Source organism: Rhinopithecus roxellana, chromosome 17, assembly GCF_007565055.1.
Source record: "Rhinopithecus roxellana isolate Shanxi Qingling chromosome 17, ASM756505v1, whole genome shotgun sequence".
Classification (NCBI taxonomy): Eukaryota; Metazoa; Chordata; class Mammalia; order Primates; family Cercopithecidae; genus Rhinopithecus; species Rhinopithecus roxellana.
The window spans coordinates 47,782,777-47,795,370 of record NC_044565.1 but is presented as its reverse complement, the minus strand read 5'-3'; the positions used below and the strand labels follow the sequence as shown (position 1 = coordinate 47,795,370).

At 40.5% G+C, this 12,594-nt stretch overlaps 1 protein-coding gene across 4 annotated transcripts in view; it reads right to left on the bottom strand.

Moving 5' to 3' along the window:
• MBOAT2 (membrane bound O-acyltransferase domain containing 2) overlaps positions 1 to 12,594 on the bottom strand; it is a 153,335-nt gene that overhangs the window by 40,417 nt on the left and 100,324 nt on the right. For all 4 annotated transcript variants that reach the window (XR_004054436.1, XR_749744.2, XM_010379688.2 and 1 more), the window contains one exon: positions 9,853 to 9,948. Coding sequence is in view for 1 of the 4 variants with exons in the window: in XM_010379688.2 (XP_010377990.2) it covers positions 9,853 to 9,948 (96 nt within the window). In the remaining 3 variants the exon portion in view is untranslated. The remainder of the gene's footprint in view (positions 1 to 9,852; positions 9,949 to 12,594) is intronic.

Sequence of the window (12,594 nt, the reverse complement as noted above, 5' to 3'; positions counted from 1 at the left end):
CGGCCTTTACTGACACTTTATTAAATATCTGTTGACTTTGTATTAATGGAGCCTCAGTATCTAACCACTTCCCGGGCCCTAGGAAAGTCTGGGATACCTCGACATGAATTGGAAAGAACCTCCTGTTTCCCTAGTATGGAAGCTGGAACCTGGAGAAGGTAGGGGAAGCAGAAGGCTTTGGAACTTCCAGAGTGAGGTCAGGGCCTCAGGATGGAGCTTCCCTTTCCTTCTATAGGACAACATCAGTATATTTAAGTGGTATTACTGAAATTTCCTTCCAGTGATCCTCTGCTAAGAATGTGGGAAAATGTGAAATGTAACTGTTCATAGTAATGCTTCAACTGATGTAACAGTTTCAGCTAATATTAAAAAATCCAGCTGAGGTAAAAACTCTAGACTTCCTGAAATAAAACAAAGGATGAAAAAGTTAAAAAATATATTCACACACTTTTTTTCTCTACAAAGAACAAGAATAGTAGGATTTGGTTCTATTACACAGTAAAACTCAAATGTAGTTAAACATTATAAGAGAATGAATGCTAAAAATGAACAATTACTTTCATGATTGTTCCATTATCTCTGGGAGACCACTAAGCTTAAGGGAAGTCTGTATATTAATGCTACAAATCAACTAAAAGCATCTACTAGGTAACAGCTTGCCACCAGGACATGTGTTACCCAGCAACGGAGGCAAACTGTTAACTGTTCACCTCAGTTATCCTAAGTGTACAAGTACCCTGGCATCCAAACAAGATCCACTGACACCAAGTAACCCCACTTACCTAACACCGAATGAATACAAAGTGAGAGATAATGGAAAAGGCCATTGGTCTTAGTCATCCATTCATTTATTTTCTTACAGCTTCATTCAGAAAAAACCAGACTTAATTAATGAGCACCTACGATTCACCAAGTACTGTTCTATGTGCCAAAGATACAGTGTGAACAAGACAGGCCAAGTCCTCGCTGTTATGAAATTTATACTACACTGGAGAGAGAGAGATTATAAACAAATAAACAGGTAAAGATACAGTGTGTCGGCCGGGCGCGGTGGCTCAAGCCTGTAATCCCAGCACTTTGGGAGGCCGAGACGGGCGGATCACAAGGTCAGGAGATTGAGACCATCCTGGCTAACACGGTGAAACCCCGTCTCTACTAAAAAATACAAAAAAAACTAGCCGGGCGCGTTGGCGGGCGCCTGTAGTCCCAGCTACTCGGGAGGCTGAGGCAGGAGAATGGCGTGGACCCGGGAGGCGGAGCTTGCAGTGAGCTGAGATCCGGCCACTGCACTCCAGCCTGGGCGACAGAGCGAGACTCCGTCTCAAAAAAAAAAAAAAAAAAAAAAAAAAAGATACAGTGTGTCAGATGCTGCAAGTCCTGGGCAGTGAAATGAAGCAGAGTAAGGGGCCTAAGGAATACAGAACAAAGGTGGGAACCGGCCTCAGCCAGAAGATGACAGTGAAATAGAGGACAAGCTCTGTGGAGGCCTGGGGTAAAAATGTTCCAGGAAGAGAGAAAAGTAAGTTCAACAGCCCCAGGAAGAAGTGTGATTGGCATGTTTGAGGATCAGTACAGAGGCCAATGTGACGAGCAAGGAGGACAGGAACAGAAGCTAAAGATGGCAAGCAGGATGCCAGATCCAGCAGGCTCTGCAGAGTGAGGACAGAGGCTTGAATCTGAGTGAGACAGGAAACTACTGGAGGATTTTAGGCAAAAGAGTGACTTGGTTTTAAAAGAATATATTCTGACTCTAGGTTGAAAAAAGACTGTGGGGCCGCCAGAGGCAGAGGGAGGGGTCAGAGGGAGGAGGCAGGGGAGGTGGGCAGGGGAAGATGGTGGCTCAGACTAAGGTAACAGCACAGGAGGTCTGAAGTCACCTCTAGATCTATTCTGAAGGGAAACTCAACAGGATTTGATAATGCATTCAATGCAGGGTTTCACACCTGGCACCACCAAGGTTTTTGACCAGGGTAACTAACTAGGAGGAGAAAACTGACTGAGAAGGAAAATCAGGACTGCAGCTTTAGGCACACTTGGCACAAGAGGCCCTAGACAGCAGAGTGCATAGGCAGCTGGACATACGGGTCAGAACACTTAATCCTGACCCCACTTCACATCAGTTGTGGAAGACAAGGAAGTTATTTAACTTTTCTCAAAATGGTTATCTATAAAACACAGGATAACAATGCCACTGTCTGGATTAGATTCAATAGTATCTGAGACACAGCAGATGTTTAATAGGAGCTGGGTCCCTCCTCCCATTCACACCTTTGCATAGTAACTGCCAGAACTGCCATGAAGCCAACGGTGCTGAAGGGACATAGTCGTCAAAAGGGAAGTGCTGTTTCTGGAGAAGCTTTCTTTTGAGAACAAGAAATGAACAATGAAAGGTATGTGAATAACCACATAACAAAGTATCCACTGCCCAGCGAGCTATGAAGATCTGCACAGAGACAGCTGAGGGAACGCATTTCAAACAAGGGTCATTTAGTCTGGGCCTTTAAGACGACGGAGGTTCGGACGCATAGATATCGCTGGAAGGGTGTCCCAAGGAGAGACATTGGGATGAGCGGCAGAACGAAAACAGAAAGAACAGGTGAGAGGGCACACACCAAGGGGGCCCTGCAGGTCCGTCACCAGCTTCTCAGCCTCAGGAAAACACTGCATTTTTTTTTTTTAATACTCTAAGTTCTGGGATCCATGTGCAGATCATGCAGGTTTGTGATATACGTATACATGTGCCATGGTGGTTTGCTGCACCCATCAACCCCTCATCTACATTAGGTATTTCTCCTAATGCTATCCCTCCCCTAACCCCCACCCCACAACAGGCCCCAATATGTGATGTTCCCCTCCCTGTGTCCAAATGTTTTCGTTGTTCAACTTCCACTTATGAGCGAGAACAACACTGCATGTTTCTGATGAATCTTGTGCCACACTGCTTTGTGAACACACATACATTCAGGGAGAAAGGCTTGGTTGGGTAGGGTGGGGAACAGACAAAGCAAACCATAAATGGATCCATCTCTGTTTACTCCTGGTAACTTGAATTACATTAGTGGCAGCCAAACGGAATGTTTCCTGTAATCTAACGTAGGTCAAGGGGCTGGGAGACACTCCCACAGAATGGGCCAGGATAAAGGCCCACTGCTTGCAGGCAGTCTAATGATTCATATCAACCCTATTTGCAACACAGCTGCTGGGCGCCATGTGCGGGGAAGATAATGAAGAGCCAAGGGGCGTCTTCCATGACTCATTTCAGAACACAGAAACACATCTACGATTAGACTCTGAGCATGAATAATGCTTTCTAAAAAGGACTGATGGACATGACAAGCACACCTGTGGCTACCAGATCACATGCTCTATCACTTCTTCTTATACCTGAAAAAAATGCTGCCTACAAAAGTACCCGGCTCAGCCTTCAAGAACCTAGCAAAATGCACAACGCATGCTTAATAAACCTTAGTGAAGGAGCACACACGACTGAGCAGTAATAAACATTTACCAACCCTCTGATACAGTTCGGTTAGCTCTAAGATATATTCTTGACGTGAATGAAAAATTATTTCACATACATATTTTTTTGGTGGGTGCACTAAAAGCAACTCTTTCAGTACCACAGAAAACAACATATTCTTTTGCCAAAAAATCTATTCTTGCTTCCATCTACAATCTACTATCTATACATGGGGCAAGGATTCACCTTTCTCTTCTCTTTCCAAACATCCCAATACCATTTACTGAAGAGTAGAGCCTGGCTTTCCCCACGGATTTCTGATCCCACCACTGCTGTTCTGTATTTTTATTTCTTAGATCCATGAGTCTCTTTCTCAGTCCTTCACTCTGGTTTCCTTGGTTTGTCTATTCCTGTCAGTCCAGAATATTTTAATGACTCCTGCTTTACAGACAGTAGTATGTCTTTATATCAACTTTTCTATACTCAAGCATTTATTCTTCTAGAGAAAATTTTCAATTTATTTATCTAATTTCCTTCAAAACTCCAATTTTACCTGCATTACACCAACAGATTAACTTGGGGGAATCAGTATTTTTTTTCTTTTTACTTTATTTTTTATTTTTTTGAGACAGCTCTGTCGCCCAGGCTGGAGTGCAGTGGTTTGATCTCAGCTCACTGCATCCTCCACCTCCTGGGTTCCGGTGATTCTCATGCCTCAGCCTCCCAAGAAGCTGTGATTACAGTTGTGCACCACCACGCCTGGCTAATTTTTCTATTTTTAGTAGAGACGAGTTTTGCCATATTGGTCAGGCTGCTCTCAAATTCCTGGCCTCAAGTGATCCACTCGCCTCAGTTTCCCAAAGTGCTAAAATTACAAGCATGAGCCACCACGCCCAGCCCCATTCATATCTTTGTAATACTGAGGGTTGTTTTCATTTTATTTTATTTTATTTTATTTTGAGACAGGGTCTTGCTCTGTTACCCAGGCTGGAGTACAGTTGTGCGAACATGGCTTACTGCAGCCTCAACGTCCCAAGCTCATGCGATTCTTCCACTTCACCCTCCTGAGTAGCTGGGACTACAGGCACACAGCACCATGCCCAGCTAATTTTTAAATTTTTTGTAGAGATGGGTTTCGCTATGTTGCCCAGACTGGTCTTGAACTCCTGAGCTCAAGTAATCCTCCCACCTTGGCCTCCCAAAGTGTTGGTATTATAGGTGTGAGCCACTGTACCCAGTCACAATACTGAGTTTTATTATTCAAACAAACGGGTTGAACTTTTTTCCAATTACTCTGGTGTTCTACAGTAAAAATTTATAGTTTTCTGCATAGAAGTTCTGTACATTTATTTTTACACATATTACTAGATATTTCATGGTTTTTCTTGCTTTTGAAAAAGGATCCTTTTTCTATCACATTTTCTAACTGATTACTGCTGGCATGAAGAAAGCTATTTAGTTGTTTTATACTTCTCTTGTATCTATTTTCTGAGGCTAACGTGAGATCAAACAACTTCAGTAGCTTTTCAACCTTTCTGTAAATATAAACTTGTATTATGGTATAAGTTTATCTTTACCTAATCAACATTTTAAATGTATCTTAAGCCTAACAATTTACACATACACACACACACGCAGTTTCTCCATACTCTTGTGCAAGTAAAACTGTCCCATACAAGAGAGATTTCATGTTGATTCCTCAGCAAGAGTCTGGGCTTTGCTTCTTGCGCTTTCTAGCATCAGAGCAACGGGCCAGCTCGGCACGAAGGGTGAGTCACTATCCAATTCACCTTCTTAGCCATTTGACATTCTGAATAGCTATGATATTCACTCTAATTAGGATCAAGTCAGGATCTTTTCTGCTCATGTATTATAACACATTCAAGGGTTCCCTGTGCGCAAATACTTCATCAAGGGGAGAGTCTGTCTCTAGGTGGCTTTTTTCTCTCCTGTGTCCATTAAAAAACAAAAAACAAAAACGAAAAACAAAAAACCAAGAGCCTTCAAGTTCACTCCGCCACAATGGTCTCCTTCAGCTAATTCGACTGTCTAATCTTTATCAGTTCACTGATAATGGTCAAAAGTTTTCTCCTGTACTATGCAGCCATAAAAAAGGATGAGTTCATGTCCTTTGCAGGGACATGGATGAAGCTGGAAACCACCATTCTCAGTAAACTATCAGAAGGACAGAAAACCACACACTTTTCACTTATAGGTGGGAACTGAACAATGAGAACACTTGGACACAGGGAGGGGAACATCACACACCGGGGCCTGTCGGGAGGTGGGGGCCTGGGGGAGGGATAGCATTAGGAGATACACCTAATATAAATGACAAGTTGATGGGTGCAGCAAACCAACATGGCACATGTATACCTATGTAACAAACCTGAACGTTGTGTACATGTACTCTAGAACTTAAAGTATAATAATAATAAAAAAAGTTTTCTCCTAATGGATAAAAGGTATTCTTTAAACTTGGAGTTTTATAAACAGGTTTTCTATCTTAAAAAGGCCAAGTTGTTTTTCTTCTACATATTTAAACATTTAAAACTACATTTAAGTATTTAAATGGCCTTATTTTATTTTATTTTATTTTATTTTATTTTATTTTATTTTATTTCTGAGACAGGGTATCACTCTGTCACCTGGGCTGGAGTGCAGTGGTGCAATCTCAGCTCACTGCAACCTCGGCCTCCAGGGCTCAAGCAACTCTCCCACTTTAGCCTCCTGAGTATCTGGGGCTACAGGTATGTGCCACCACGCCTATCTAATTTTTTGTATTTTTAGTAGATACAGGGTTTCGCCATGTTGCCCAAACTGCTGAGCTCAGGTGATCCACCTGCCTTGGCCTCCCAAAGTGCTGGGATTACAGGGGTGAGCCACCACACCCAGCCTTCAATGGCATTTTAGAGGTCAGCAAAATACTTCTAAAGTCACGTCCTACACAGCTGTTTTTTAAACATGCACTATGCTCTTAATGTCAATTGTTCTCTGATCTGTGAGGCCTTGTGACTCATGCTTGCCGACAGGATGCAGGCAGAATTGTTGCGTAGGCACACCCTCGCTTTGCTCACACTCACCACCCTGCCCTCAACTTAACCTAGAGGATTCCAGAGCCCAAAGGAGGTGGAACCACAAGAAGGAAGGAGTCTGGTTCCCTAAATGACTGTGTGGAGCAGAGACTCCCTCCTCAATGAACTGTAATGTGAATGAGAAATAAACTCTTACTATGCTGAGCCACTGAAATAAAGTTACTGTTTTAAATGCAGTAAGCCTATCCCTAGATAATACAGAAATGTTAGGTAAAGGCCTTGAGACTGACAATAATTTGGAATAGCTGAAGAGGGAAATAAAAAGGGTAATGACCAAGATCAAACTGATGGAGGGGCTGTGAGAGCCCAGCAAAGACTGGGCCACACAAATCCATACTAACACCAATCCACATGGTTGTATAATAAATTCAATTTGGTTATGTTAAATCACTTTTTAAATCGAATGGTTAAAAGAGCAACAAAATATTTTTAATGAAATATTACATGGGATCCCAAAATACAAACTAGAGAAATACAGAGCAGATGTGGCTGAAGCAAGACTGGAAGACCTAGAACCTCATCTGCTGAGCTCCTAAGACACCTGCAGAACCTGCCTGCAGAGTCCAGGACTCTAAACGTCAGTGTGAAAACTCATGATTTTATGGTATCGCTAACCTTGAGTTGCTAATGTTAATATTTCTGTTATCAACATTAAACTAAATTAATTAAAAGTATGTTTTTTGTTTCTATTTTCTACTATGAATAAATGCTTATTTCTCACTTACTATAATTCAAGTATTCAAAGCTCTTAATTTCTCTTTCAGATGGCACAGCCTTTGCCCACATGGCTCTAGTTTCTCCATTTGTGTTGTCTGTTACTTTCCCCCATTTTTCTCACTGTATTTTCAACTTTCTTCTGTACTGAAGTATTATTCCTGACTCAATATATATTTAATGCCACCATGTGCTAAGCACTAGGATGCATGATGAACAAGATCAATATGGTTGCAAATTCTTAGGAGAATTAAATTTTCTAAGTGATTGCAATTCTTTTAAACTTATATAACTATTTCCTAATTTCATTACACTATGATGACAATGTGACCTGGGCTACTTCCTCAAGGTCATGAAGGTTTTCACAGTGGTCCAGCATCTACTGATCCTGCCCATGAGGTCATGTTCTCCAGGAATACCTACTATCCATAAACCGGATTGCCAACATCTGCTCTCCTTTTCTGCCCTTCCAGGTGTATTTCCCAATTCCACTCAATAGCTTTAACTAGTTTTTTAGTGCATTTAAACTGTTTTGTTTTGACCTGGGTTTTATTTGTTTTTGATGTAATTTCCTTTCATCTGAACTTATTTTTAAGATCTGTGTAGTAAAATACACTTCAATCTCATTAGGGAGAAAAAGGTATTTCCTCTTTCTCTTCTAAAATTCTCTTGTTTCATAGAAGTGATTTTTTTCCCTGAGCTCATACAACTTTGGTCCATTTCTATTGCTGAACAATTTTTTTGTCAGAGGTACCATGATTTTTCCAATACACGTATCCTTAAATTGGATTTACTGCTCATTACTTATGCTGTCCAGATGACTCAAGACTAGTCCAAAGCAGGCCTACTGTATCTTGTTCACTGGAGAAAGCAGTCAAGCCTGACATAAAAATATATATATAAAGGTTTATCTTCAACTTCCCCATCTGGTACCAAAGTGTTAGCAGATGTCACTTTATAAAGATGGAAAGCAAGTTACTTTATAAGAGCTTGTGCATTTATTTCACAACAGACATATTGTTGTGGGAAGTCAGGGACCCCAAACAGAGGGATGGGCTGGAGCCATGGCAGAGGAACGTAAATTGTGAAGATTTCGTGGACATATATCAGTCCCCAAAATTGATACTTTTGTAATTTCTTACGCCTGTCTTTACTGCAATCTCTGAACATAAATTGTGAAGATTTCATTTTAATATGGACGTTTATCATTTCCCTAATAATACTCTTATAATTTCTTATGCCTGTCTTACTTTAATCTCTTAATCCTGTTATCTTTGTAAGCTGAGGATGTATGTCACCTCAGGATCACTACTGTACAAATTGATTGTAAAATGTGTGTTTGAACAATATGAAATCAGTGCACCTTGAAAAATATCTGAGTAACAGTGATTTTAGGGAACAAGGGGAGACAACCATAAGGTCTGACTGCCTGCAGGGTTGGGCAGAATAGAGCCACATTTTCTTCAGATGTGCAAGTAGGAGAGATATTGCTAAATTCTTCTCCTAGCAAGGAATATTAAATATTAAGACCCTTAGGAAAAGAACTGCATTCCTGGGGAGGTCTATAAATGGCCGCTGTGGAGTCTCTGTCTTATGTGGTTGAGATAAGGACTGAAATATGCCCTGGTCTCCTGCAGTACCCTCAGGCTTATTAGGGTGAGAAAATCCCACCCTGGTGAATTTGAGGTCAGACCGGTTCTCTGCTCTCAAACCCTGTTTTCTGTTGTTTAAGATGTTTATCAAGACAATACGTGCATAGCCGAACATAGACCCTCATCAGTAATTCTAATTTTGCCCTTGCCTTGTGATCTTGCTTTGCCCTTTGCCTTGTGATCTTTACTGGCCTCAGAAGCATGTGAACTTTGTTCTCCTTTTTTGCCCTTTGAAGCATGTGATCTTTGTGACCTACTCCCTGTTCGTACACCCCCTCCCCTTTTGAAATCCCTAATAAAACTTGCTGGTTTTACAGCTCAGGTGGGCATCATGGACCTACCAATATGTGATGTCACCCCCAGTGGCCCAGCTGTAAAATTCCTCTCTTTGTACTCTTTCTCTTTATTTCTCAGACTGGTCGACACTTAGGGAAAATAAAAAGAACCTACATTGAAACATTGGGGGACAGTTCCCCTGATAACATATAATCAGTTTTGTTACAGGACAAAAAGACTCATCTAGCACCAGGAAGAAAATAAATCCCCTTCGAAGGAACAAATACTAGAAGTTATTTTCACTGCTCAACTGAATACTGGTGTTGAATGGAGAACACTGCAAAGAGGTGAAATGCATAGAAGTAAAATGCATCCTTGAGCGTCTTCTCTAGGAAACTCAGACTGACCTAGCCCAAGGACCTAACAACCAAAGGAAGACCCGTTAGGTAGGAAGAAGCAGAACAAGGCTCTTACTGACTTACACAGTACTATAAAAGACTACTTACAAGAGGGAAATTCTAAATTTAGAAAGAAATTTTCAACTAAAATATTTAATAATAGCTTTTCATTTGAACTACTAAATGCAAATATATTTTGTTCTTTAACCACCTTGTTAGAATGGATAAACAGGTCACTGAATCAGTTTTCATCTTACCCTGAAAAATCAGCAGAATATTGTCCATAGTCAAAGATATAGACTCGAGTAACTTGGCACACTGTGAGGTATCCCAGAGCAAACACAAAGCAGTAACTGGAAAACAAAAATAAGCTACATTAATGAAGATAAAAGACTCATTTTGTTAAAGAGTACATTTTAAAGCAATTTATTAGCTAAATGGCATGGTTCAGAAATTAAATACTACTAGATCTACTCTACAAACAGCCTTCTTTAATAAATTAGGAACACTCTTTTCTAGCATCTGCTTCAGTTTACTTGACTATCATCTTCAATGGTAAATTCATTTTATTTATTTCCTTCTGAGAGACATACACACACCAATTTATATATCTGAAAGTCATGATCATGAGCATAAATATGTGGTTAGTATGTGTTCCATTTATTCCTCCTTTCTAGGACACAAAAGTTAGCACAAAAATATTTGGCTAAGGTATACATTAAACAAATTCTTAATAGAATTTTGAAAAAAACTTGTCCTCGATAGTCTAAAAGCATACCGTCTTAGTGTGAGTTGGGTGGCATTTACACACATTTCATAGCCATGAACACTTAGTGATTTCTACAACTTAAGATGCTTGGAATATAGTTACAATTAAAAACACAGCATGGGAAAAAGAACTTATATATCAACAAGAGAGAAGAGAACCCCAGAAACAGACTCCAGAATACTTAACATTGAATAGGATGAAGGCTGCAATGCAAATTATCAGGGAATGGATGAGTTGTTATTTAATTGGTTCAAAGTCTGGGTGGGGAAAAGAAAGCTATGCCTTCATCTCACACCAAAACAATTCTATGTGGATTAATGAATTACATGTAAAATATACAAGTACAACAAATAGGAACTGTGACTAAATATTCAAATGTTCTGAAATTGGGGAAGGACTTTCTAAACATATATGATATTGAAGAAATCAAGGGGGGAAAAACCTTTAACTAAAAAAAAAAAAAAATTGACCAAATAAAAATCTTTGTCATGTAGGCAGTTCAGGTGGTTTTATGAAAGTTCTTTTCAAACTTTTGACAAATAGTTAATTATAATCTTTTGAATTATTCCTGAGCAACTAACAGGGAAGGAGAGCTTCCTAATCCAAATGTTTAACAAAGTTAATATATTCATGATTGCTATATCTGACAAAAATAGCATATATGGATACCCATACACAAAGCATTGAAAAATCAAATTTAAAATAATTTCTAAAAATTATGTGGCAGACTGCACTTTCCAAAGATGCCCAAAACAGTATCTCCCATTTCATATGCTCTTCTGCAGCCTGTGCTGCTCTCTGTCAAGAGGAGGAGTCTACCTCTCTGCCCACTTTGAGTGTGGGTAGCCTTCTAACTGCACAGACCAGCGGATTACAGAAGCAACATTTTGCTAGTTCCAGGTGCGAACCATAATTAACCTGGCAGTTTCTACTTTTTGCCTTTTAGAAGTTGGTTGTTGGGAAGAAGTGTGACTATCCTGAGACCACTACATGTAGAGATTCTGGAGGATGAGAGACCATGCACAGAAAGAGAGAGAGAGAAAGAACAAGAGAGAAAAGGTGGGATAAAGGAAGGGTTGGGGATTGGGTTGGGTCTAGGCCCTAATCAAGGACCTGATCACACACATCTAGGGGAGGAAGCAAGGGAGGAAAGAGGGGTGAAGGAGAGAGGAGCGGGGTGGAAATGGAGAGTGAGGCACCAAGGAGCACCAAGTGGTTAAGTGGTTAGACATGTGAGTGAGGAAGCTAATTCCACATGAAAAAAAGATGATGCTATCCAGTGGAATCCTTCCTGAACTGCTTACCCACAGTCATAAGCAACCTAATACAGAGTATCACTTTGTTTTAAGCCACTATGTTTTGATATAATGACATAATCAAAACAGAAACTGATAACTGAAAATGGGGTGCTACTGTAACCAAACACCTTCATGGAATATGTCAGATAAGCCGTTTCTAAGAATCCTAAGGGCATGCCTCTTAGACATTCTCTGATAGATTAAAAAAAAGTTTTTAAGAAGCTCAAGGGTGTTGTCACACAGCACCCCGACTCTGAAAGTAGAAAGGAGGCTGTCTAAAAGAGATTTGTGGGTGTAGTTTCTGTCTAATGTAGAAGATTACAATTAGATACACAGGAAGCCCACATAGTTCTCTAATGGGCTTATAAAAGATTAGGCTGAAAAGGAGAGACAGTTCAAAATGAAAAGAGATGTTTAGGTCCCCAAATTTTACCCATAGGAAGCAGTCTAGCAAAGCTATTCAAATGCAAAACCTGACCATTTCTTATGAAAAAGGATGACTAGTCCATGGTGTGGAGTCAAGAGCTCAGAGGATGAAGCCAAAAGCCACACAGATGCACTCAAGGGACTGGGTCTGGGCCCTAATCAAGGAACTGATCATACATATCTGTCTGGATTTCACAATCACATGTGGACTAGGGCTGAGAAGCATCTTACAGTACGATAGTTTTCATTAACAATAGTGTCTCCTACAGCCGTCCTATTGCTGATCATCCCTGGACACTAGGTGTGTGAGGGGCAAAAAGCTTGCCTATTAGTTCACTGGCCTTCAGATCAAAAAGAACTGTACTTGGGGACCCACCCCAAGAAGCCTCATCCAGGCCTGACTTAGATGACAAGATCAGGAACTTGAGCTTGATGTCCTAATGAGATGAGACTTTGGGGATCCTGGGAGGAAAGTGAATAACCTTTCATGTAGGATTCATGTGAAC